Source organism: Stenella coeruleoalba (genome assembly GCF_951394435.1).
Source record: "Stenella coeruleoalba genome assembly, chromosome: 20".
In the NCBI taxonomy this organism is placed as follows: domain Eukaryota; kingdom Metazoa; phylum Chordata; class Mammalia; order Artiodactyla; family Delphinidae; genus Stenella; species Stenella coeruleoalba.
This window is the reverse complement of record NC_137166.1, coordinates 41825005-41852414: the sequence shown is the minus strand read 5'-3', so window position 1 is coordinate 41852414 and position 27410 is coordinate 41825005. Positions and strand designations below refer to the sequence as shown.

General features: G+C 54.4%; 1 protein-coding gene across 1 annotated transcript in view; it reads right to left on the bottom strand.

The window, feature by feature from the left end:
- Positions 1-27410, bottom strand: part of CHST8 (carbohydrate sulfotransferase 8) — a 121215-nt gene that overhangs the window by 52889 nt on the left and 40916 nt on the right. Inside the window, exon 2 of the mRNA XM_079908779.1 lies at positions 12764-12979. Coding sequence (XP_079764905.1) covers positions 12764-12893 — 130 coding nt within the window. The 5' untranslated portion in view covers positions 12894-12979. The remainder of the gene's footprint in view (positions 1-12763; positions 12980-27410) is intronic.

Here is a 27410-nt window from a genome sequence, read left to right as displayed (position 1 = left end):
CCTGACTGTGTGTGTCCCACGCCCGCCCGTGGCAGGTGGGAACGTCAGTGTGCCCTCCAAGGAGGCGGCCACAAACGTCAGTGGGAAGCGTTCCCCACGTGAGCTGTGAGCCCGAGGCGCGCACACACCTCATGGCTGTGCACATACACACCTGTACACAGGATCGCGGATGACAGCCAGACACACACACGTTCACAGAGGTCCCCGTCCTTCACCAGCCGATCTAGGCACAAACCAGAACGTGTCTGCAACACACAGGAATGGAGTACACCCCAGACATCAGCGTGGCACCGCGTGCAGGCTCCCAGGCTGGCCCTCCAACAGTGTGTGTCTCAGCTCTGAGCGGCTGTCAGTCACCCAGAAGACCCTGTGTCTTTGGGATCCAAAGACCCGGATTCTAGTTTAGGCACTGCTACTTCCGGGCTGTGTAACCTTGGGCAAGTGACTTTGCCTCCTGTGCTTCAGTTTCCCTACCTACAAAATGGAGACAAGCAGCTGTGAGTGTGGAAATATCTATAAGGCAGGTAAAGTGCAGTGCCTGGGACACAGGAGGCACCTGGCACTCATACCATCGTCACTGCCCAGAACACACCCCCAGGTGCCACCTCCCTGGGTGCTACTGGGACTCTCAGGTCCCACTCGCAGCCCCAGTGCCATTGCCACTCCCTGGCCCTTGCCTCCCTGGCACCTCCGCTACCCAGTCATCTTCTGGGCCCCCCAGGTCCCAGGCCTGAATGGTGAACAGTGATCTGGCAGGGCTCCTGGCCCCCTGAACTGGGCAGGGGACCCTCGGGCTCTGGGAAGCCACCGTTGGTCAGCAGACACCTGGAGAAGCTCTGCCCAGCACTCGCTTGGGGCCTGGCTTGGAGTGAGTCCTGCCGGGGCTGGAAAGATAACGAGTTCCCTGCCCACCAGGGAGACCCACTACCTCTCTGTCCTGGGGCGGGGGTGGGGGGGGAGTAGCTAGGGAGGGTGGGAGGGGGCAAGTCTCAGCCTGAGGGAGGGCAGGAGAGTGGACACAGCCTCTCCTTCCAGCCCATCCAACCAACAGGCCGTGACAAGCGTGACCAACCAACTGTAAAAACACCTTCTAAAGTTTGAGCTGCCACTTAAAAATCAGAAGAAATTATATGTTACAGATTCCTTGTTTCTTTGAAAAACTAAAAAATAAAAAGGAGGATCTGGCCACGCTGGGCCTGCATTCCACACAGCGCTCCTGGCTAAGACTGAGCGGCGGCCCTGCCCCAGGAGCCAGGGACCATCTGTTCCCCCCTCCCCTCCCCCACCCCGCTCCCTGGGGTCTCCCGGCCCTGGCAGCTCTGTGCTGATACATTTTCTGATGGGCCTGGTGACCCAACACCATTTTTTTAAATTGACATTCCCCCTCATCCCTTCGTCTTTCCTATCTCCCTCCCTGCGGGGCAGGCCCAGACCCTGAGGGCAAAGGTCGAAAGCACCCACAGATGCTTGTAGCCTTTGGAGAGGTAGGGTGGGGGTCCCAGACTCCTTCCAGGCTGCCTTTTCTTCCCAGGACCTAAGCACATTCAGACACACAACCAAAACGTGGTGAGGGGTTCACAGATCACCCCCTCGGTCCAACCTAGCTTGGAAACCACCTGGGCTGAGAACCGCTGGCCAGGGACTGGACCCTTGGCCTGCTTTGAGGACAACCAAGCTGGGGTGAGCAGGTAGCTTGGGCGGGGAGAGCCTGCTCTATAGGTGGCCGGTCTTCAGGACTGCTGAGGAGGGCTGGGAAATGCCACGGCTGGGCCGCAGGGCTCGGTAAGAGGCAGCCCACAGCTTCCTGCCTGGACCCCAGACGGAGAATGGGAAGACCCCCCCGGGGCTCTTCACCCCTCCGGCGGGAGCCAGCCAGCTGTTGGGGACAATGGAACCCATTTAAGTTCAGCTATTTTTCCCAGATAAATACAAACTTTTAAAAGCGAGAATCGTCCACCGAGTTCTACCATGATTCAAGTTAAAACTGCAGAGCCATAAATCCTGGGAGATAAGCTTTACCATGCAAATACCAGCAGACAGGTAACGATGGGCTTCTGGCTTAGACGGCATCTGCCTGAGCACCCAACTTCCTGCAAAGATTTCGGGAAGGAGACCCACACCGACCGGAAGGCTACAAGAAAGGCAGCATCATAATAGGAGGGGCCGGCACGCCCACCCGGCAGGCAGTCGGTGCCCGGGTGAGAGCTCCCCCTGGCCTGGCCCGAGGGCATCCCTGATCGGCCCACCTCACCACGGACCCACATCGGCCTCCAGAATCAGCCTCCAGCACTTCTGTTGTCATAACTACAACCATGACATTTTGGGGGTTTAAAAAAACAAGAACCAGCTACGGAGAAGGACGGCAGTCGTAGCAACAGCCTTGTCCTTAGATCAGGTCCTGGCAGAGAACCACTTCTCTGCTGCCCACATTAGCAACCTAGGACTTCTGGAAGGTTAGCAGGGCCTAGATAAGCACATGTTAGGACCCGACTGGACCCTTCCCCAAGCTGGCGGTGAGATTCACTGTCTCCCTAGCCTCTCTCCCAGAGCCCTGAGACTGCAGACCAAGTGGGGCTGAGTGGGGAGGCAAGCCAGGCAGGAGGCCACCCCCAGAGCCCCGTGCCACTTTGGGATTGAAGTCTCGCCCTGTCCTGCTCTCCCTGGCAGAGCTTCTGGGCTGAGTGGGGGGCCTGGCTCTGATGTCAGGTGACTGACTCCCCCTCCATCCCCCCACTGAAGATGCCTGGTTGGTGCATGGGCACAGAGGTGGGGAGGTACGGGGTGCTTGTCCCTGCTAATGCCGGCCCAGGTGCTCTCCCCACGGTGGCCCAGACGAGGTACTTCTGGGGCATCTCACACACAGATCTTGAGCCCTCGTCCTCCTCCCTGGATCCCTCCTATTCATTCTGGGCCGGGCAGATGGGAAAGGGGTCACCCCACACCTGAGCCCCGCTCTGGGCTCCCGGAGTCATGACTCACATCGCAGGTGAACAGAGCCTGATTCACCTCCCAGGAGGGGGCTTGGCGGGGGGCGGGGGGGGAACAATCAGCTGCTGTGGAGACACAACCTGAAACCGGGGCTTCCGGGGTTGGCATGAGCATCGGAACCGCCAGCCCAGCTCGGCCGCTCAGCCCCGCCCAGACCCGGACACAATGGGAGCCCCAGTTTCCCAGCTGCACTGTAATTTCAGAAGGTGTCTTTGTGTGGGTTTTATTAACCAAGACGCCAGAGGAGCCTTGGGGTTGGGGCGGGGAGTCTGGCTGCCAAGGAATCTGCTGGGTGTCGGCAAGAAATGCCCTTTGAGGAGACGGTGGAAAAACAGAAAATACAGGAACTGCTGACCCTGACATTAACCAGCAGCAACAGGTGAGGAGGGCAAAGGGCTTTGCAAGCAGGCAGATCTGGGTTCGAATCCCAGCTCCGGCCACTCTGGCTGTGGGACTTCGGGCAACTGACCTAACCTCTCTGAATGTAAGTTGAGGACGGGGATGCCTGCGTCTCACTGGGTGAAGGAAGATGAAATAAAGGCACCCGAGACAGTGCCTGGCGCCAATAAACGATAACTATTACTAGGTTTCATGCACGCTGAAGCTTAATTACATTGTCTCATTTAAAAAATTATCATCGTACACGTGTGTGGAGCTCTGTGGTTTTCAAAGGCACCTTTGTCCATCACTTCATTAGAGCCTCACAGTGATCCTGTATTCTATTTTTAGCATTTTCTTTAGTTCCTTCAAAACATGTCTTGCTCTTATTGGATACGATTGTCCCCATTTTCCGTTCTGCTCTCCTTTTTAATTTCCCCACCCGTAGGAACATTTAGCATAACAATGCTGGGACCATTTTCTATTAATATCAGTTTTCAGATTACAGTGATAAGATGTCTGTTTCCTAATTTAATTAGGTGATTCCTGTTATTAGCTCCTACATGCTCATTATTTTTCACTTAGCATATTCGAACGCACCAAAGGAAAGGTGAGGCTCCAGCTGGAGACCTCCAGGGCGTCTTCTGCAGTGGGGAGGGAGGAACCCAGGAAATGGGGGCCACAGCAGAGAAGCAGATGCCAGGGGGCTGGCTGCAGGCCAGGGCGGTGTCTCAGGTGAGAGAGGATGGGGGCAGAGAAACTTCCACTGAAGACGGGCCCGCAGTGGACACCCCTGAAGTCAGGGCGTCCCAGGGAGGGCTCTGTGAGGGTCCTCCCCCCAAAGCAGACTTCAGAGAAGGCTCTAAAACCAGCACCCCTGGGGCCTACCAGCCCCCCTGGGCTCTGGTGCCCACACTTGAGGGCTGTGTGTTCTGACATGGCCCCCCTTTCTGGCACTCATTGTCCAATTGCCGTGGAGGTCCCATGTCTGCCCCTCCATCAGTACTGTCCTCTGCACAACTCCAGGGGGCGCCCTTCACACCACAGTTGAAATCAACCCTACCCTGGAGTTAGCATAGAACACAGTGTGAATAGTGCCCTCGAAATGTGCAGGCCCTGCCTCAACGCTCCCACCCGACCGAGGCGGGGCTCAGCCATCGTGCCATGGGCTCTAGCCACCCCCGGTCCCCAACCATCCAATCGTCCACACTGACCCCACCAGTGTCCTTCCCTAGGCTGGCACAGTGATGGCTGGCCCGGCCCAGCACACTGCTCACCCTGTGGCACCAGAAAGAACCCCCCACAAAGCCACTCTGGAGTAGAGGAAAGGGGGGGACAGGAAGCCCCAGGGCCACACTTGGAAGGAGCACTGCTACAAGCATCCTGACCGCAGCCCTGACTTTGAGAACCCAGTGCGTTCCGTGACAAGGAGTGGGCATTCCAGAGAACCGAAAACTCACTGGGTGGCTTTAACCAGAGTTAAATTTTCTTTGCTGTGGTCATAGAAAGGCGAGGCGAGGCAGGTGAGGCAGCCTTCGTGAGCCCTGGGCGGCGTTTGGTGAAGAGAGTTTGAACACACACGCTTGCAGGTGCGTTGTTTAGAAACACTGGGTTCTGAGCGTCCCAGCCCTGCTGATTTTGCAATGATATATTGCCAGCTACTTAACAGGACGGATCACTGCAATTACATGTCACTTCTGATATTCACAGTCACAACAAGGAGGTGTCAGTTTCACAAGGGTTGTAGGAAATATATATGATGTTCCACAGTGCTGTTCGAAAAAGGTTTCAGGAGACAGACTCGACAGGATTCTAGTAAAACCCACCTGCCTGGGCAAAGCAGACAGCTCCATGGAAACTGGAGGGGCTGGCTCCCCTGGCCCGGGGAAGGAGTGTGGGTTTAGCACACCAGCTCCAGCAGGCTGCCCCTACCCCAAGGCCACCTTGCCCAGAGAAGGGGGAGGAGGGACGGCCACCACGCTTCTGGTTACTCCATCACCCTCACGTGGGTGAGCTGTTGAGAGCGTCTCAGCAGTTACCCCTGTGGCCCTGGCTCACCCAGGGCTTTTGGCCTGGTGGTGTCTCAGGGCTACAAGGGGTCACACCTGGGCAAAGACAGTCATTGTAGGAACAAGACAAACCCTCTGACATTGACCCCCGCACATGGGCACAGGCAGGGCCATGTGTCCCTGGTAACCATGGAACCGAGAGTGAGGGCCACGCTCTCTCCAGCCAACACAGCCCTGCCTCCAGGGGACCACAGCAGGAGCTCTGTCAATTTTTGAGTCAATTCCGGCTCTGTTAATTTCTAACTGTGGGATATTGGGCACAATACTTAGCATCATGCACTCTGGAGAGAGACCACGGGCTCCCACTGAGTCTCATCCAAATCCACGTCACTGCTTCTGCTGGAGGTCAGCATCTCGTCACCTCTTGTGCCCTGGAGGAGGCCAACAAGCAATCCACAGCTCCCCTCCTCCAGGAAGCCCTCCCGACTCCTCCAGCCAGGACCTTGCCCTCGGGTGTGTGAGAGCGAAGGCGTGAGTGTGTGACCTGTGTGAATGAAGATGCAGGTGGAGGAGGGATGGGCAGGCTGGGAGCTTCCTGCTTTTCTCGCCTGTTCTTGTGACCTGTGAGTCTGGAACCCTGGATGGAGTCACAGTGCAACTGCACACACCCTGCCCAGCATCTCAGATGCCATCTGCCCAAAATAGAACATGTGGTCTCCAGCTCCCTCCTCTGACCACTCCCTGTCTGAAGTGTCTGCCTCGGTGAGTGGCACCCTAACCCCCACCTAGCAGAGACAGACACTCTGCGCTAGAGTCACCCTGAACCCTGACGGCTGCCTTCCTCACCCTCCTCGTCCTCTCACCCATGCGGTCACCAACTCTGGGGTTGCCGCCCCACGATGGCCCTGACCCACCCTCTCCAGTCCCTGCCTGCCTGCCCCAGGCCTTGCCATCTCTTCCAGTCTCCCTCAACCCCTCCCAGCCACTCTCCTTATACTTGTGTTCTCCCCCTCTGCCCACAGGTCCACGACATGCAGTCACTGGAGTGGGCTCTCCGGTGGCCACTGCACCCTCAGAATCCCCAGAGCTTTCCTGCTGAGCCTGCAAAGGCTCGCTCTTTGCAGTCTTCCAAGGGCTCAGGGGGCCCAGCGCCTGGCTGTGTCTTCAGCCACTAGTCTGGATCCCCGGGTCTCACTCCAGCCCCTAATGCACTGGGAGCTCTTCGCACGCACATTCTCTCAGGCCTCTTTGATCCACGCTCTTCTCTCTGCCAGGTTTTGCTCTGGGACCAGACAGGCCAGACCGAGTGAGCATCACTGCTGTTGGGAAGGCAGTAGGTGCCGTGGGCAACAGCCGGCTGCCTAAGGATGAATCCGGGCTCTGAAGCCCAAACCTTTCTGGCCCTGGGCACAGCTCGTAACCTCTCTCACCTCAGGAGTCTTGTCTGTCAAATGGTGTAATAGTACTTAACTCAGGGGGTTCCGAAAGTATTAAATGAGTGCTAAGTACTTGTGAAGTGCTTGTCTTAGTGGTGGGCACGCGTGAGTGGCTGGGAGCGTTAGCCCCCATCAGTGTTTTCTGCGTGTCCATCCTGTAAGTCTCAGGACCTCATTTATTGTAAGAATTACATGCATTAAAACACGTAAAGGGCTTAGCACAAGACCTGGCACATGGTAAACTTTTGTTATTATTATTATTTCTGGATGCCCTGGAAGGAATGCCCTGGGGCCTGGCTATGGACCAACAAGTCATCAGAGGCTGTCCTGTCTGCACTCGGGGCCGCTGAGCCATCACTGTGGCTGCCTTTTTCCGTCGGCACCCCAGCACTGGCCTCAGTCCCCAGAGACGCCCCCCATCACAACCACATGGCTTTGGGGAAAGTAAAGAGCTACTCCACTAAAACGTGGGGCGGCTCACTCTAAGAAAATCCACTCTGCCAAAACCAAACGTTAAAAAAAAACAAAAAAATAAAACAACCTACCTGTAGTGTGCCGGCAACAGAATCTGTATCGTAAGGTCACATTTTAAAATATATCAATGAACAAGCCAACCAATCCACTGTTCACCTTGGCTTCACGGGTCACTAACAACGCTTCGCCTCATCCCATTAAAACAAAATCCATCCCACTTAAAAGAATGAAGAAGGAATGATAATGATTAGAACATCACAGGGGAGGGGCTGGGGGACGGATGGAGTGGGAGGTTGGGGTTAGCAGATGTAAGCTTTTATGTACAGAATGGTCCTCCTGTATAGCACAGAGAGCTATATTCAATATCCTGTGATAAACCATAATGGAAAAGAATATTTTAAAAAAAGAATGTATATATATGTACAACTGAATCACTCTGTCGTGCAGCAGTAATTAACATAACATTGTAAATCAACTATACTTCAATTTAAAGAAATAAATTAAAATCAACTATACTTCAATTTAAAAAAATAAATTAAAAAATTTAAAAAAAAAAAAAAAAGAACATCGCTGGACTTGCCTAGCGGCGCAGTGGTTAAGAATCGGCCTGCCCATGCAGGGGACACAGGTTCGATACCTGGTCCAGGAAGATCCCACATGCCGCGGAGCAACTAAGCCCGTGCGCCACAACTACTGAGCCTGTGCTCTAGAGCCCGCGAGCCACAACTACTGAAGCCTGCGCGCCTAGAGCCCGTGCTCCGCAACAAGAGAAGCCACCGTAATGAGAAGCCCACGCACCACAATGAACGAAGAGTAGCCCCCACTCGCCGCAGCTAGAGAAAGCCTGCGCGCAGCAACGAAGACCCAACACAGCCAAAAATAAATAATTTAAAAAAAAAGAACATCGCGTTGTACAGCCCCAAATGAATGGACGGTCTAGGTACAGGGTCAGTGGCTAACTGACATACCAAAAGAAAGCCGGGCAGATGTGCGTCTCCCAACGGAAGAATATAGGACCACACGTGAATTCTTGCCAAAAAAAAAGAAAGAAAGAAAAAGAAACCAAACCTGCATCCGATCAAGCTGCTGAATTTACTTAATTTATAGGGAATACAAAGAGCAGAAGGCTGTGCTGAGCTACACCAAACAGGCACAATCAGCAAAAACCCCAGCTGTGGGAGACTCACAGGACCCGCGACCCAGTTTCCTCCAATAAACAGCAAGAGAGAAATAAAGGTGGCCTCTTATAGACTGAGACAGACCTAAACGACTCATCCACCCACTGCGACATGTGGGCCTTATCTGGATACTGGATAAAACAAATTGGAAATAAAGGTACTTATGGTATTTGTGGGCCCACTAGAAATGTGAACACTGGTCATGTGGTGAGATTAAAGAACTGTTGAATGTTAAAAAAAAAAAAAGCGTTCTTATCTTTTAAACTGAGAAATATATTGAAATAGTTACGGCTTTATGGTTACCGGGGGTAAAGCGGGGCAAGGAGGGGAGGGATAAATTGGGAGATTGGGATTGACATATACACACCACTATATATAAAGTAGATAAAATAAGAACCTACTGTATGGCACAGGGAACTCTACTCAATACTCTGTAATGACCTACGTGGGAAAAGAATCTAAAAAATAGTGGATAGGGACCTCCCCGGTGGTCCAGTGGTTAAGACTCTGTGCTTCCCCTGCAAGGGGCACGAGTCTGATCCCTGGTCGGGGAACTAAGATCCTGCATGAGGTGTGGCGTGGCCAAAAATAATTTAAAAAAAAAAAAGAAAGACTGGATATATGTGTATGTGTATAACTGATTCACTTTGCTGTAGAGCAGAAACTAACCCCACATTGTATATCAACTATATTCCAATAGAAATTTAAAAAAAAAATTGATGGCTGAATTGACAGGCCATATGGTATACGCTTCAAAAGGAGAGAAGTGGATGGGGCTGTGGATGGGGCCCTCTTGAGGCTACTGGGTGTTGGGTGCATGGGGTTCATTGCACTATGCTAACCTACCTTTGTGTGTGTTCCAAGCTCTCCATAATACAACATTCATAATAAAGACAGGCAGCTCATAAAAAGTCAGTGTGTCCAAACACACACGTGGAGAGCACCATTTGTACCCCCAGGGCCAGCACGTCGGGATGTGTTATTCCCGGTTCTCGTCTGCTCTCTTCCACTTAAGGAAGGGGCAAGTGTAGTCTCCTGGGTCAAGAAGTGAGTTTCCTGAGGCCTCAGGGCCTGGCAGTATTGGAGACTGAAAAATAATAGGATAGGTGGATTCTGATACCCAAGAAAATCTAATCTTAGAATGAAGGTAGGTTAACCGGCAGTGATTTATGTTCCAGGAGGTTTGATTTAAAATATAGCAAACAGGGCTTCCCTGGTGGCGCAGTGGTTGAGAGTCCGCCTGCCGATGCAGGGGACGCGGGTTCGTACCCCGGTCCAGGAAGATCCCACGTGCCGCGGAGCGGCTGGGCCCGTGAGCCATGGCCGCTGAGTCTGCGCGTCCGGAGCCTGTGCTCCGCAACGGGAGAGGCCACAACAGTGAGAGGCCCGCGTACCACAAAAAATAAATAAATAAATAAAATATAGCAAACATTTTGGAAAATATCGCTTGGTTTACAAAAGCTGGCAGCCCCATAGGACGGCATCTAATGAGCAAACCAGGTGAGATTTGCTGACTGGTCTCTGAGAAGCTCAGGTGCTTTTAACAGCTGGTAGCTGCATGGGAGAAATCTGAAGGACACCCCCGACCCCAAGGGACCACAAACAACTACAGGCTCTGCCCGCCTTCTCAAGCTTGTTTCTGGATCTTCACCTGCCCACCCTCCCCCTTCCACCTTGATCAGTGCCAACAACAGCGGGTACCAGACACTCCGTTCCCAGGGAAGTTTCTGCTGCTGGGAAAGCCAGAGCAGCCTGTGTGGAATTTCCTCCGAAGGTGCCCCCCACCATTGGCCTTGCCTGATCCAGATGACGGGGCAGACCCCACACAGCCACACCTCCCGTGGGTAGAAATCCTGACTTGTCCAGGGCCCTTGGGGCCACCCACCCATGCAACTCGATACATACACTTTGTAAGTACTGGTTTCCGACAGATAAATGTAATCAAGGTTTATGCTCAAAGAAGCCAACAGGATGGGACTGTTTCACTTGAAAGATCAGAAGAAAATTGTAACTAATGTTGTGGAAAATTACTTTGATATTGCTTTCTTGGTACCGAATCACAATTAGGCTGCTGTGAGAAGTACAGGGAAAGAATAAATGAATAGCAACAAATCAACACAAACAGCCTGTGTCAGGAACACTTTGCTCAGGGAAAGTAATGTAAGCATTACTTAAGGTTTTATGACTGCGTTTGAGGTGATTTCCATAGAACATCCAGGTTGCCCGTCACCTGGCATGTGGCGAGGGGGTGGTCCAGCTCCATCTACAGCCCGAGGAAGGGAGCCCAAGACCCAGGTGTGCACCTTGCCTGGGTCTGCCAGGCCTTTGCCATCCCCGGCTGCAGCGGGAGGGGAACCTCCGCTTCCTGCCATCCTACACGCCCTGCCGGCTGAGGCTCCACGCTCCCCTCCTGCTCACCACTCCAGCCCACCCCAGAAACCCCAGCCATCCGGTGGGCTCCCACCCCACCAGTAATCAAGGAGATCCGCACGTGCACGCACTGGGGGGGCTGTGCAAGGCAGTGCTGGCTGGCGGGAGGGACAGGAAGCCACGTCTGCAGAAGGATGAGGGGCAAGGGCTGTGCGTTGCCAGCTGCTACAGCACGGTGTGAGGGGGTGTGTCGTGGCCACCAGACCCTGAGTCCACCCAGGAAAATAACACCTGTCTCCAGAGGACACCACGGATGGGATACACGGGTGGACACCACAGACGCACTCATGCCTTCTCTCCCAGGCTCGTCCCATAGAACGCAGATGCACTCATGCCTTCTCTCCCAGGCTCGTCCCATAGAACGCAGATGTCCTGCCCACGTGTGCTCCAACCACACATACTCACCATGACCTGTGCCGAGGACACACGGTGCCATTAACCCCGAGCCCTGTCTGAGGGCCCTTCTTTGGGAGCTCGCTTCTGCATATATAACCCGCAACTGCAGAGACCAACTCTTAGTGTCCCCGCGGGCACTGCCTGTGGAGCCCGGTTACACTGACACAGTGAGCCGGCCACTCTGGGGCTCACGTGGGGCTGCAAAGTCTCTGCAGAGGACCAACTCGGTCATGGGCCCCTGCTTTTGCTTCTCCAGAAGCCAGGAAGCAGCCAGACCCCCTTCGACAGCCACCCGCTAGGAGGGTCCGGCCCAAGCGTGAGTCAGCCCCACTGACTCACCCACTGTCTCCTGCAGACCCAGCGCCTGGGCTGCCTCTAGCTGACTCTGTGATGAGAGAATCAACGCATCAGCCTCTCCCACCAGGGCCCCTGAGAGCAGCTGCCAGGCCCAGGGCCCCAGCTCTGGCCTCCCTGTGCTTCTTCTGCCTTTCCGCGTGTTGCCTACAGGCCCCCAGTCTGAGCCCGGGTGCGGGTTGCCCTGAGCGTGTGAGCCATGGCTGAGGGGGTGCTGGGCGGGGAGGCTGCAGGCCTGAGAGCCCTCCACACTCAGGGCCAGGGGCCCCCGCGCCATGTCCCGCGCTCCTGTGCTACAGGCTGCGGGCAGGGACGGCACAGGAATCCCTCTGCCTAACTCCCCAGCCTCCACACCTCTCTCATTCTGTTCGTGTCCTGGAGCAGAGGGCTGTCATCACGGACTCTCCCCTAACAAGGCCTCTGGGACCACTGCTGGGAAATGCTGGTGCTCGGGCCTGGCAACCACGCTCTCCTCTCACCCCAGAGCAGAGTGATCCTTGGCCTTGGCCCCTAGCCGGATGCCCTCCAGCCCTGCTGTGCTCTCTGTGTCCCAGCAAGAGGGGCCTGGCCTGAGCTCCCCTCTCCACATCCTGTCCACCCCGAGGTTCCAGAACCATCCTTCCTGCTCTCCCCTCACTGCCACCCCACCTCTGAGTCAGGGAGGGTGCTTCCCTCCAGTGTGTCAGGAGGAAGCAGGTGGGGGGCCAGCAGGAGCCACCTCAGCTTCACAAAGCCAGGAGGTACCCCGACCTCCCTGAATTTGAGGGGTCCCCGGGGCTGGGCAGAGAATCAGAGTCCCATTTGGGAGGCCCGGGCTCAGGGAGAAGGCATTCATCTTCGGGTGTCCGAGACCACGTGGAAGAGGCCCCGACAGGTGGCAGAATCCTCCTTAAATCTGGGTTTCACCAAAGGCAGGGAGCAGCTGAGCGATGGGCAGCCTGGCTGTCCTTCCCCAGAAGAGTGCACAGGCCAGAACCCTGGGGCTGGTGGTCTGACAACAGACACTGTGTGCCCACCCTGCGGCCAGGACCCCTGCCTTGGCACCAGAGCAGCGCGGAGACCTGCGCCTCGAGCGGGAAAGCCGGGGCAGCAGACGGCGGGGCGGAGAGTGAGGGCTCACCTGGCACCTGCTGGAGGGCGAGCTCTGTGGGGTCCTGCAGGCTGATGAAGAGGAGGAGGCCCGCGGCTCCAAACAGCAGGATGGACGAGAACATGCAGGCCAGCCGCATCGTTCCTGCTCGCGGGGCCATCCGGGGCTCGCTCTGGGGTCACCTCTCGGGTGTGGGAGGCGCGTTCTTCCCTCATCGTCCACACCAGGTGTCCATCAGGCCACGGTCTATGGAGCAGCAGAGGAGAAAGACGGTCCATCACTGAGGCCCAGGGCCCCAGTCGCTGCACTTGACCAGCGTAATCCTGGATCCCTCCACCCTTACTCAGGTGCGTCCCTTTCACGTTTTCAAGCCCAAGGAGGTGAAGGGAAGCCCGGTCACCACCTGTGGCCAAGACACCAGCTTCCTGCCAGGGTCTCCTGTATCTGCACCCCTAGAGAAACCATGGAGAGAAACACTGCCCAGTTCCTGCCCAGGGGAGCCTAGGATGGAGCCCCAACACCCACAGCTGGGGACAGCGGTCACACCCCTGCAATGTCCAGGCAGGAATCTGGGTCCTTCTCCCTCGCAACTGGCCTGGTGGACAGAAAAGCTCTTGGGTCTCTCTCTGCCCTGGCTCCTGTTTACAGGGTGCTGGGGACAAGGGTCTCCATGGAACTGGAGGCTTGGAGAAGGAGCCTCCCAGGCCCAGAGGATGTCAGGGACTGAGTGACTCCCCACCCCCGCCAGCCAGAGCTTTCCCTCCCTGACAGACTGAAGGATGGGCTGGTGGGATCGAGGCTCCACTGGACAGTCACACCCGCAGGAGCTGAAGAGCTCTGGCCAGATCACGGTTGTCCCTGCTCTCAAAGCCCTGGGGCCTGGAGCTGAGACGGGGCAGCCAGACCCAGATCTGACAGACCCCAGGCTCAGAGGCTGTGTCCCTGCAGATGGACCCCCACTGCTCTGGCCGCTGCAGACCCAGAGCATGCCTGCGTGGCTTGTCCCAACCCTTGTTCCTCCTGAAGTAGAAGAAATTGCAAATACACCAGTACCAACCAAGTGACATCGGTTGGGCCAGGCTGTGGGTCAAGATGGGGGTACCCCAGGACTTCCCTGGTGGTCCAGTGGTTAAGACTCCATGCTTCCACTGCAGGGGGCGTGGGTTCGATCCCTGGCCTAGGGTCCCCTTACCTTCACTGGGTCCTACCCGCCCGGGCCCAGGGATACCACCCTCTTTCCACCCAAGGAGCCCTTGGGAACTTGCCCCTCCCTGGCACAGGGTAGTGCCCGAGGGAGGCTGAGGCCAGGGGGGCAGATTCCAGCGGCCTCCAAGAGCACAGCTGGGTGGCTGATGGGGCCCCAGACCAGATGTGCTGCTCGGCACAAGGATGGCCCCTGCCCAGGGTCTCCTTGGTGCGATACCTTGGTCAGGGAACCCATCTGCGACCTGGCACCCAGGTGCTGGGGGAGGAAACCCTAACTCTTCCCCCTCTGCATCCAACCTGGGGGGCGCGAAGCAGGAAATGATACTAAGAGAAGCCCCTCCCTCCTCTGCCCAGACAGATTCCCAAGGACTAGACGGTGCTCAGCAAAGCTCTGAGGCTGAGGAGAGTTAAACTGCAGGTTTAGATTTCTCCCCTCTACAGTCTCTGTAATTATTTTTTCACTCAGTTAACTTTAATTAACCTGCTCCAGGCCTCCACGCACGGGAACGTGCGTGAATGCTGGGCTCTCTGGGCTGGCCCGAGCAGGGGTTTCCCACGGCCTCCCAGCTTTTATGTCTGGGAGGCAGCGCTGAGCCGGGCTCGGTTTGCCTCTGGAGTTGGCTCTGGGGTTCCAGCTGGCCCTGACCTCGCTGCAGTGGCCCCTGCCGCAGAGAAAGATGGCTGCTTCCCGCCGTCACCAGGGACACTCCCACCCTGGGCTTGCGGTGGGTGAAAATGGGTAGCCACGTGTCCCCAAAGGCTCAGACCCTGAAGCCCCTCGTGAAGGGGCTGTGGCCTCCCCCTCCACGGCTGCCCCAGATGGGACTGTCCTGGGGACCTGGCTCATCATATGCAAAGACACAGATGCAAAAGCGCAGGCCCCAGGCTCCGGGAAAGGACGAGGCCACTCTCAGCGCTGCCCACAGCATGCCCGGCACCCTGTGGTCTCCCAGGCCCTTCCCTCAGTGAAGACAGGCCCTGAGTGCAGGACCCACCGGGTAAGCCTATAAGCAAGGCCGCAGCTGTAAGGACACCCAGCTTATGCTGGCCGTGGTGTTGGCACACCTCCTGCAGCCACACCGGCCTGCAGAGTCAGACACGAGGCCAGGAGGCTGATCTGATCTAAGGAGGGGGAGAGGGAAGGAGAGAGGAAGGCGGGACGACAGGATGGCAAATTGATGGCCAGTGTACACAGCGGCCCGGTTAAACAGCTAATAAAGAGCTGCCTGATCTCGACCCAGAGACTCTATTGGATGAGAAAAGGGGACTCAGACGCACATGTGATCGTCATCGCACTGTCTGTACAGTGGCTGGCCCTGCAGAAGTGAGTACAGAGAGCTGGTCAGTCCCTTTTTCTTCCTAATCTGTCACACTGTCGCCGTTCAAGCCAGTATCGATTCCCCTTGTCCTGCAGCCACGACCTGTCCTCGCTTGTTTCTGAACCTGCCCAAACCAAGTCCGCCCAGTGGAGCCAGGCTCCAGCAGCCCATGTGCCTGGAGCCAGGATGAGGACCACATCCCCGCCCCCAAATCTGGGGGAGAAGAGAACACAGCCCCAGGACCTGCACCTTCACTGTGGCAGGAGCGTCAACCATTCAAGTGTCTCATTTCAGTGACTCTTTTTTTTGTTGGCCCCCAAGAGAATATAAGCCCCTTCCCCCACCAGCCCAGGGAAGCTGGTGTTAGAGTTGTGTTTGGCTTCCCCTGCCCAGACCCAGCCCTTAAGCCTCAGACCCCAGCCTTCCCCCGCCCCCCCCCCCCCCCCCCCGCGGCACTCCTCCCAGTGGGGGCTCTCACTGAGAGACCATCTGATTGGCTAACTCCCTGCTCCACGTAAACAAGAATCAAAGGTTAGCATGCCTCCCCTCCTGGGAGAGGAGTTCGCAGTCTGGCTGGGTCTTCAGTGCCCCAGGAGGGGGCCAACATCACATTATCCACAGGAACGTCCTTCCTTTAAAGGGAGGCGGCTGAGAGGTCACCAGCAGACCACCAGACACTCCAGAGGGTGTGCACATCTGATCCACTACTGTTCCCGCGAGGGTCCTTGTCTTCAAAGTCACACGTTATTTTCAAGGCCGTGGGAGAGCTGTCCAAAGGCTGTCTCCCTCTCCAGGGAGTTGAGCTGCTGCCTGGGAAGGGGTACCACACTCTACCACAGGCTGGGGCCGGGCTGCCCGGGGGCCCATAAACACATTCACCGGCCTCCGCCCCCAGCTGGGAGGACTGGTGCATCCTCCGCACGCGCTGCATCACCCTCGGCTCTGACGACAAGTGGAAAAGCCTCCCCTACTTCCCTGCTTCCCTTCCAAGGCCAACAGACAATAAGAAAATTCAAATAACTGGGGGTGGAAGGGGGAGGGGGGAGGCAAGAAAAATAAACAGCCCGCTGAGTTTTCAGAAGGTCCTGCCCTTCTCCCAATTCCTAGCGCTCCCAGCGGCTTCTCTCCCTGAGGCCTGAATGACACCACCAATTTTTACAGTAAGAAAAAGAAATCCAATTAATCTTGTAAACACCTCCTGGGACACAGGGCAGGGCCAAGGATTTCTCCTATTTCCTTATTTATCTGATTTAAAAATTCGTCTCTAGAAAATTCACTTCAGGGCACAAGCAAGGACTTGGGAATTCAGCCAACAAAACACACGCACCTCCAGTGGCGAAGGGCCGGCAGGCAGACGGACGGACGGCTCCAAGGACACAGTTGGCTGTGGAGGCTCCAAGGCCCAGACACTCGCCCCAGTCACCCAGAGGACGCTGTGTCCCGCTGGAGGCAGCAGGATGCATCCAGCCACATGCCCACCGGGGGCACTCACTTGGTGTGCAGACCCCGGGCCCAGGAAAGTTCTCTGTCTAGTCAGTCTCCTTCCCTAACCGGCAGAAGCGAAGCAGGAGCGAAGAATGACGTCCCTCCTGGCTGAGGGTTCCAGGAGAAGCTGCTCATCGGGAGACAGGCTGCTATGGCAACTTGAGGAGAATGGAGCCAGGCACTGCCGTCACCTTGAACCCGGCACCAAGCGTTCTGCCAGGGCAGCAGAGAGGGCTGCGCCTCCAGCTCTGCCCCGCACCGAGGCCGGCGCTGGGGCTCACCTCCCGGCTTCCCTCCTCAGCCTCCCGGCCTCAGTAACTCATTTGCTCTTTGCTGAAACAAAGCACACAGCCCAGTCCCCTGAGAACACCACCTCCATCTGTTTTGTCAGACGAGTTCTTCCATGTGTGTGGCTCCTGCTTACTTCTGAGATGGGGTTCTTCTTGATTTCAGGTCCTTAAAATCCTGCAGCTAATTATAACTGCTCTCACGGCAGTGGTGGAAGCAGCAGCAAACTCTGGGACGAGTCCCTCCAGTTTTTATGCCTAGGCGTAAAGTTGCAAAGCTCTGTGAGGATGACAAATGGCTGCAAGTGCTGAGACTCTGAGGTCGGGCTGCAGACTCCTGCCCCACCGCTGCCACCTGTGTGTGTGTGTGTGTGTATGTGTGTGTGTGTGTGTGTGTGTGTGTGTGTGTGTGTGTGTGCGCGCGCGCGCTGACCTGGGTCCTGAAATGGCCAGGGCCCAGCCTTGGCACACCCAAGTAGGCACGACAGCACCCCATTCCTGGGGGAAGCAATTCACCTGATATGCATCCCCTGTTACAAGGCAGGGAGTCCTTCCAATCCCCCATGCTCTCTGCAGGGGGAGGGAAAGGGGACACTAAGGTGAAGGCCGAGGCATAAATCAGGCTCAAACAGCCCCAAGCCATATCCCCACTGCCCCACTAGGAACACCACAGCCCAGCTTCCCACCACTGCGCATACAAAGAGGATGAACGGAAGATGAACAGCAAGAGGGTCCTGAGAGCCTGGCCAAGGTGTCACAGGCTGCAGTGCCTTCCACTGCTACTCTGGGTATCATCTCTGCCCAGAACGTCTTATATTTTCAGGGTGTTTTATGACAATGGAACAGGGTCGTGGAGTAGTAATTCTACAGGTAGAAAAACTGAGTCCCTCCCCACCCCTGCCCTGGCTGTACCTCCAATCTTGTGAGCATGTGTACCTCAGTTACAGCCCTTCCCCCACTGTGTGGACAGCATTCACATGCCTGTTTCAGACTCTTTGCTCATCTCTGTACTCCCAGCACTTAGCACAGTGCCTGGCACAGGTGATCGATAAACTTCGCTGCATGTTGAATGCGCCTGAGTTCATAGACAGAGGTGATTGGGCCATCCGGAGAGAGGCACTCCATGAACCTGGAATTTTAAAAAGGTCACTTATGTTTCAGGGAGCTGTGGGTTTGTTTCGATCAGGTCTGGCTTGGAATCAGGTCCAATGAGTAGTCCAATCCTATGACTGAAGAAGAGACAAGGAACTGAGCTCCACCAGGGAGCCCAATGGAACCTGACAGCTCCCAAACACCCAAGGCACACGCACCACCAGGATCCTCATGTTGGTGGGGCAGGTTTCCAATCATGGGGCTTGAAGACTCGTCTACTTGTAGAGGTAAGTGACGACTCTCTTTCTATATATACACGTGTATTAACACACACAACACGTGCACAAGCAAATATACAAGTAAGTTAGAGGCTGTAAAATGGATGATTCCCAAACCTTTAAAACACAGTAGGATGACAGGAAACTCCCAGACAAAACTGGAGGTTGAACGTGTTGATCAAAAGCCAATGAAAGCAACACATGGTGTAACATGGATGAACCTTGAGGACATTATGCTGCGTGAAAGAAGCCAGTGACAATAGGACAAATACTGTACGATTCCATGTAGTCAAATTCAGAGACAGGAAGTAGAATAGTGGTTACCAGGGGCTGCAGGGGAGGGAGGGAGGAATGGGGCATTATTAATTAATGGGTACAGACTTTCAGTTGGGAAAAATGAAAAAAGTCCTGGAGATGCAGAGTGGTGATGGCTACACAACAATGTGAATGTAGTTACTGCCTCTGGACTTAAAAATGGTTAAAATGGTAAGTTTTCTATTATGTATATAAATAACAGTAAGGATAGTAATTTTACTGCACTAAAAAAAAATCAATGAAAGCAAACTGAGCAGAAATCACTATGTTATCATTTTGCTCATCCCACAGGTGACTGGGTGTGGGCCCAGAAGCTGAGGAGGACCAGAACGGTCAAGTTCACGCCTGTGTGAAACATGACCAGGACATAGAGGAACTAAGTTTACGAACCCAGGCAGCCCCCACACAAGCGACCAGATGTCATGGGATGGACACAAGGCTCAGAGTGGAGCTCAGGTTCTGGGCCTGGCTGCCCCTCCAATTAACTGTTGACCCTCAGGGCTTGATTTTCCTAACCTTGAAATCAAGATGCGTCCGAAATATGCACTATAGGTGAGTTTCCAAATTCCTTGCAGCTCTGGAGTGAGACAAACACCTATCCTGGAGAACAGAAAGGCACCTTGGGAATTTTATCTGCGTGAGGCCACTTTCAGGTCCCTCACCCACACCTGCTGGCTATCCCTTGCCACAAATCTGGGTCAGTGCTGTGCCCCTATGGACCAAAGCTGCCAAGCTGTTTCTCTTCGAGATAACTCTGTCCTTATTTGAGGGGGCAAGGGACGCTGATGCAAGTGTCCAACTGAAAAATGTGTTCTCAGGTTCTTTCTGATCTACTCCTGAGGCCTGGGTGGTTGACGCGAGTCTCTCCTGGGTCCACTCTCTACCTAGGTTACCACTGCTCTATGTTTGAACCCACTGAGCCCAGTTGGGACAGTGTCTCACCTAATGATAAAAATCATTTTAAGGCAGAACTAAACAGGGCTAATGATTTGAATCCCACTGTATCCATGGTCAACTTTGTCATTTAAAAATCTTTAATTCTTGAACAATGTAAAAGGGGCAGCATGAGGCGTCCTTGTGGTGATGGAAATGTCCTCTGTCTCGACTGTATCAAGGTCAACGTTCTCACTGTGATATTGGACTGTAGTTTTACAAGATGTTACTATTGGGGGAAACAGGATAAAGGGTACACAGTATTTCTCTGTATTACTTCTTACAACTGTATGTTAATCTATAATTATTTTGAAATAAAAAGTTTAATTAAAAAAATCAAGAACTTAAAAAGAAAAGGTACCGGCCTTTCAGCTCACGCATAATGGAAGCCCATTCTAATGTTGTGCACGTAAATAACAGATAACCATTTTCACGGATTAGCGCCATCCTCTGTTGAATAAGAAACATTTTAAAGGTAAGGGACTATGCCTTTAACGGGAAAATTTGATGTGTTAGCAACTACTGGTTGATCTTTGTGTATTTTTCGGTTGCAAATTGCACTTTAAAAAGGCAAACAATTATTAATATTGATTTGGACTAAAACCATATTGAATTTCAATGTACTTCCGGCTCTTTCATGAATCTCCCCCTGGATAATACTCTTTTATCATAATCAATGATAAAAGAGTATTTGCATGCTCGATTTCTTTTCAGTGAGGGACGTTGAAGAGGGCTGATGTGATCCATGGATACTGAACTTCACAGGGACAAGGTTGGCTCCAGAGTCCTCTGCCAGGTTCTCAAACTTAGCAGCTGGGACAAACTTTCAGGGCCACTTTCCCCTCTGGTCTTTATCCAAACCGATATTACAGAGCACAGGCTATGAACAAATGCTCAAGGCCTGGAATGGGACTTAGTGTCACAGTTTTTAGGGGAAACGGAAAAGGAACAGACATTTGTCATGCTTTGTTAACGAACGTTCCAGGCACTATGTGGGATACCACATAAACATCTCATTTAGCTTTCACACAATAACCTCTTGAAGTGAAAATCTTTATCCCTATTTGTCACAGGCTTTGGTTTTCTATAAGGAGATGCTGTGATGGAGTTTGGGGTACAAGATGTTTATCAAGGCTCAACATCTATGAAGGGAAAAGGGAGGAAGGGGGAGTGAGCAGAAGTCGGTCAGGGTTTCAGGTCCAACATAGCCTGGATGGGAACTCTGGAGTAGGTGTTGGCGGTCAGAGCACCCTGCAGCAGGCAGAAATGGCTCTGCCTGGATGCCTCTACCTTACTCAGTAGCTGGATGTGGGGTGCCCAGGGAAGGGCATGACCCGGGATAAGGCAGTTTGCTGCAGATCCCTAAGGAGCTGACGGCTGACCACCTGTCCCGCGGGTGGTCAGTGAGTCCTTCCTGGAAGGGGATCCAGGCAGCACATCTCCAAGTCCACTGCTCTGTTTTACAGATGATAAAATTAAGACCCAGAGAGACTGTCAAGGTTACACGGTAAATAAGCCATCCCAGATCTGTTTGTCTTGCTTCTTCCAAACAAAAGCGTAGATCAGATTATCCTGACCTTCAATTACGGAGGCACGAAGGTTTGAAAGTCTCCAGAGGAACATGCAGAAAGTTTGACTGCGTAAGCAGATACCTTTGTTTCACCTGCAACGCGCACGACTAACATCCCTGCAACACGCATGCATGTGTCTGGGTGCACACACACGCTTACTTCTTGGCAATTAACTCATTGCTAATGGTAGGCGGGGACGTGGATTATCTGGGTTAAAAGTTCCCCTGACGGTACAGCCTGGAGAGCATCTCCCCACAGTAGAGCCTCTGCATCTTGCGAAGCGCAGCAGACGACGTACGAAGCCGCACGGCCTCCTTTTACTTTTAGAAAGCACTGAGCTACTCACACTTTCCAGCTGCTTTGAAATCCACAGCCACAGCAGGGAAAATTACAGGGAGGAAAAAATTGCATATTTACTTCTCAAAATTGAAAGTTGGGGTATAATATGAACAGAAAGGAGTGTATGAGTAAACCCAGAATGCCCTGGGCCCTGGCAGAGTGCAGCTGCCTCTAGTTGCAAACTGAATCCACAGACTCCAGAGGAGTAGAGAATGGCTAGGAGGCTTGGCTTCCTTCCAGGGAATCCCTCTCCCTGCGGCTGGCGCAAGGAAGCCCCAGAGGACTTGCTTTTGTGCTCCCAGCTGCCAAAAGTGCCTGGCACAGAGGAGGTATTCGGGCAATGTGTAGTGAGTGATGAAAGGCTAGGAGGAGGAGGGAGGAAGGGAAAGGATGCTTGTACACTAAGGCCGGCTGGGCGCTTTGAGTTGAGGTCATGTGGAGCCCAGCAGGTGTGCCCTGGGTGTCCTGTGGGAGCAGGCTGGCCTTTCTAAGCTGGTGCCAAGGCTGACCGCCACATTCATGATTCCTACTAGTCCAGCATGATTTCCCCTGGAGCTCTTCTCAGAACAGGCTGCTGGTTCCTTCCGATCTAAGGGCTCAAAGACTAAGGATATGGCAGAATAACCACGTTGTCTCTGTCCTGACTGTTCCGTGGAGAAGTGGGTCTCTCTCAGGCTATCAGGATGGGGCCAAGGCTGTGAGTGACCTGGAAGTCCTAATGAGCAGCTATGCATGAGGTAGAAGCCTGCCTTCTCCATGAGACTCTGCCTCATGTCTCCTTCCACTTGACTTCCTGTATTTCAAGTCTCCTCCCCCTCAATGCCTTCCCCCCTTTTCACCACAGGGTTGGAAAGACATAAATTTAGGACCAACCTCCCCTCCCTTCTCTCTCCCCCGACATCCAACTGTACACTTGGTCCCCTGCTCCTGTCCTGTCTATCTTTTCCAGCCCCTCAGTGTGGCTGATTCAGCACCGGGGTCCTGGACAGCTCCCCACCTCCACACCACTTCTGGCAGTGCATGTGCTGTCCCTCCCTTTTCAAAACCGTCTGAGGGCACCCCGTTGCCGAATAGTCCAAGTTTAAATGTCTCAGCATGTCCCACAAGGCAAGTGAGTATCCGGTCTCATCTCTCACCATTCCCTGACAGCCCCCAGGCTGGGTGAGAGGCATCCAAAGAGCCCCTGGGCTTTCCTCCAACACAGGTAAGAGTGAGAAGTTAGTGTAGAGAAAAGACCACTGGGCTCTGAGTGTGTGCTACTCTCAGCACTCAATTTTCTCCCTGGGAGACTTTGGGGATCATCATTTTACATCTCTGAGCTTCAGTTTTCCCAACCAGTCAGTCAGTCCCAGGTGGACTGATACCACACAGGGCTATTTGTGAAGATTCCTGCTGTGATGGGATGCTGTCCTGGGGTGGAGGAAAGAGACTCAGGGCAGGTGGGGTGAGCTTCTGAGTCCCAGTCCCTTCCCTGCAGGGCACGTGCTCTCCATGGTTGGTCTTGTCCTTCTCTCCAAACAGTTCTGCTGACTTCTCTGCTTACCCTGAACAACATACAAGGCAGGGGGAGGGGTTCTGGTTTTCCTCTCCCTGAGCCTGCAGCCTCTTTTCTGCTGCCCTGCGTCCTGGATGTTCTCATCTTTCAGCTTCAAGGACACAGGTAGAAAAGGGTTTAAACCTTTATGATCCCTGGACATGGCACTCTATGGCATGTTTGCCAGGCTGGAGTGGTGGGCAACACCCAGTGAGCTGGGAGCATCTGAAAACAGAATGGCATCAACACAGGCCCCACGTTGTGCCCTATACCACTCTGCATGCAAAGGGTCACTTGAGCCTTGACTTTTTACGTGGTTGCTGAAAACAGGAAGACACAGGTGCAAAAACACATTTTTATGACGAGACTCAGACTGGCCAATCGATGGTCTTCAGTGAACACTTGTTTAAAGCAGCCCTGTCCTATAATAACCGTAAGACATTTTAATATGAAAATTCTTTTAAAGTAACCCTTGGTAGCAGATCCAGACCTTCAGATTTTCTGGTTTGAAAACCTGGATTTTTAACTTGATATTTCCTGATTCTTACATTGGTAAGTAATGTACATTTTAAAAACCGACTTGACCCAATAAAAACTCATGTCCAAGTTGGATTTGGCCCGGGGTCCACCCATTGCCAGTCCTGCCATGAAAATTATAGCCTGGATTGGGGAAAAGCGCCCAACCTCTGGATAAAAATGATGCCTAACAGTTCAAGGAATTTTTGTGCAAAATCATCTGAGGGGAGAGAAAGCTTGTGAGTCAGCTGAAGTGGAGTGAGACTGCAGCAGCCTCGCTGGTCAGGAGCTGCTTCCTACAGCTCTGTAACCAGATGGCACTCACGCAGAAACAGGGCCTTCCAGCCCAGGGCATCTGTCTCCACCTGGAGGACAGTCACTGTGGTAGGACAGGGGAGTAGTGACACAGTATCCCAACCCAGCAGTCACACACACACACACACACACACACACTCGTATGCACCTGTTATGGGTTGAATTGTGTCCCCCCAAATTCATATGCTGAAGCCCTAATCCCCAGTACCTCAGAATGTGACCTTACTTGGAAACAGGGTCATCGCAGAGGTAATTAATTAAGATGAGGTCACACTGGAGTAGGTGAGCCCCTAATCTAATAGGGCTGATGTTCTTATGAAAAGGGGAAATCTGGACACAGACATGCACACAAGGAGAATGTCCTGGGAGGATAAAGGCAGAGATCTACAAGTCATGAGATGCCAAAGACTGCCAGAAATCCCTCAGAAGCTCGCGGAGAGGTCTGGAACAGATTCTCCTTCACCACGCCCAGAAGGAACCAACCCTGCAAATACCTTGATCGCAGACGTCTACACTCCAGAATGGTGAGACAGTATTTTTCGGTTGTTTAAGCGCCCCCCTCATCTGTGGTACTCTGTTATGGCAGCCCCGGCAAAGGAATACAGCTCCTGGGGCGGAAGGCTCAACCCCCACCCATAGGGCAGCGTCCTCGGTGGGACAGGAAGGAGCTGGGGTGTTGCCAGGAGACCAGCTCTTGCCTGGTTCGGTGGTTGCCATCAACTGTGTGCAGTGTCAGACTAAGCGTTTGCCATGAGCCCTGTGACAACCAGCACGTGTTTGGAGGTGAGCAATAGAAAACCCAGCTCGGTGGGAATCCCGAAGTTTCATGGTGTCACCAGGACCCAGGTCCTTCCTGTGGCTCTACTCCTCTGTCCTCAGGCAGGTTTTATCCTCAGACGGCTCCTTCACGGTTGTGCGATGGCTGAGCCGCAGTCCAGCTCACAGGCATCCTCGTTACATCCAGCAGGACAGAGGGAGCCCCGTCCCCAGCTGGATCCCAAGACAATGGCACCTCTGGGGCTGGGGGAATGCCTTCTGTTGGTGGATGCAGGCCTGGGTTCCTGGAGCCAGTGGGATGGAACTGGCCTCCCTGGAGCTGAGGGTGGGGTCCATCCCTCCCAAACCCAGAGACTAGGGTACAAGCTGGGGAGGGGTGATGCAGAGCTGGCCACTGAGCTCACTGCACAATTATCTCCTTTGCTCCATATAAAAGCCACATGAACAAGTATAACCCCCATTTTACAGATGAGGAAACAGACTTAGAGAGGCTGAATAACTTACCCAAGGCCACACTGCTAGGAAGTGGTGGAGTCAGACTTGAATTCAGGTCTAAGTCCAAAGGACGTGCTCTCCACCACTCCTCCTGTTGAGCCCTGGAACTAACCCTGACTGTGACCAAGGAAGCCACATGCCAGGTACACGCCAGCACAGACCTGTGTCGGTCAGTGGGGAGGTGGTCAGGGCTGCTCTGCCGCTCTCGGGAGCCCTCTCTAAGCCACACCCTGCCCGCAGCTCTGGCCTGCTGGCTCCCAAGCAGATACTGGCCTTGGTGAGAGCTTGAGGGACAGTGAGAGCAAGGAAGGTCCTAAGAGGGCCCTCAGCTCATGCGTGGAAGCGTCTATAACTACATGTGTGCACACACATGTGTGACCGTGCAGACGTGTCTCTGTGATTCCATCCTGTGGATTGAGTGGGTGAAGGGCCGGGTATGTGTGCCTGGCCTGGGTGAGCGTGTGTGTAAGTGGACATGTGTGTGTGAGTGGATGCGTGTGCGTGTGTGTGCCCCTGTGTGGCGGTTCCAGAACCTCCCACCCCTCTGCCCTGTGACCACCAGCAGGGAGCAGTCCAGCTGCAGCCCAGGCCGTTCCCAGCTCCTGGCCACCAGGACACAGACCACAGCAGCCCTCGCTCCCAGATCAGTGGTGCTCCCGCACCCCCAGCTGCTGCCTGGGGTCAGGCCTCCTTCCTGGCAGAGGAGAACAAGGCTCCCTTTTCTGCAGGGCCCGGAGGGAAGGTGGCGGGAGGGTGGGCTGCGGGGGGCAGTGCTCAGGGGTGGCAGCCCAGAAAGGCCATCTGTGCTGTGCCTCCCACTCTCCCCACTCCGTCCCTTTCCGCCTCAGGGTGCATCACTCTGGCGACCCCTGGGAACTGGAAGCTAATTTTCCATGATCATTAGCGATGGAAAGACCTCAGGTTCTGCCTTTAATTAAAGTCAAACGCGGGGCTGAGGAGCAGCGCTGCATGCAGGCATCCTCTCCTCTCTTGTAGAACCATACGCAAGTAATTAAGCCAGGCACGGAAGCCATAATTAAAAATTTCACAAACCCCCTCATTAGCTGAGCAGCCTGCACAGCGCAGTGGAACCGAGCCCCCCCTCCTGTCGGTAGCAGTTCCTACAGATGGTTGATTGGGGCTGGGGGAGGGGGCAGGCTGCACCTAGCTGACCGTGCACCTGGCAATGAGCCGACAAGACTCCTGACCTCCCAGGCCAGCAGTGATGACCTCTCACCTCTATCTAGGAAGCTTCTAGCCAAGGGCTAGGGCTCCCAGAGTGTAACGGGTGGATCCATGTTCATACCCCCACCCCCTCACCCCCAGGTCAAGGAGGACCACGACACAGGACCCTGGTCCCAAATCTCACAGTCTCCCTGGCTCGGGTCCCATCTGTGCAGGGCGGGATGCACTGACGACGCGGGAGAAGGGTCTCAGCTAGCGATTAGAGATGGCGCCAGTCGGACATCCTCAACCCCCCCTACCCCCCAGTGTGCCCAGGAGGGAAGCGGGACCCTCGGATGGAGGCAGGCTCAGCAGATCCCTTCTCTCTCCCAGCAACTGTGTGTCCCTTCAACTCCTGCCATGCACACAGATGTCCCCAGGCCTGGTGGCCGCTGTGCAGCAAGTGACCCACCTGAAGACAAAGGCCCTAGACAGGATACCTCCACACACCCCAGAAACACTCCATCGGCCCCAGCTTCAGTCAGCTTTCAGACAGCTGTGAGTGGGGTGGCATGGCAGCCTCGCTGTTCCAGACATTCTCTGGCCCCCTCTCCCCCGGCCCGAGTCTCAGCCCCTGTAGACATCTGGTCCACCTCTTGTCCTGAATCGATCCTGCCCTGCCGCTCACCACAAGCATAATCTCCACGTGCCCTCTAACACTGCCAAATGAATATTCACTTGTCCCGATCGCCGCCACTTGTTTTCCGTCTGGCCTGATCAATGGCGCTCCTCTGAAGGAACTGTTCTCGCCAGAAGCATCGATCGACATCTGGGAAGTTGCCCGGCGTGCGTGGGGACAAGATGTGTCCTCCCGGCCATGACCAGCTCACCTCATCTGCAGACCACTGGCCCTGTGCTGGGCCAGGGCGTCCACACAGCCAAAACTGGCTCTCAGCAACTGGCTCTCCTTTTGTGGATTTGGGGATCTTATGGGGCCACAGGAAGTCATGGAGCCCGAGATCTGAGTTCTGTCCTGCTCAGGTCAGTCTCC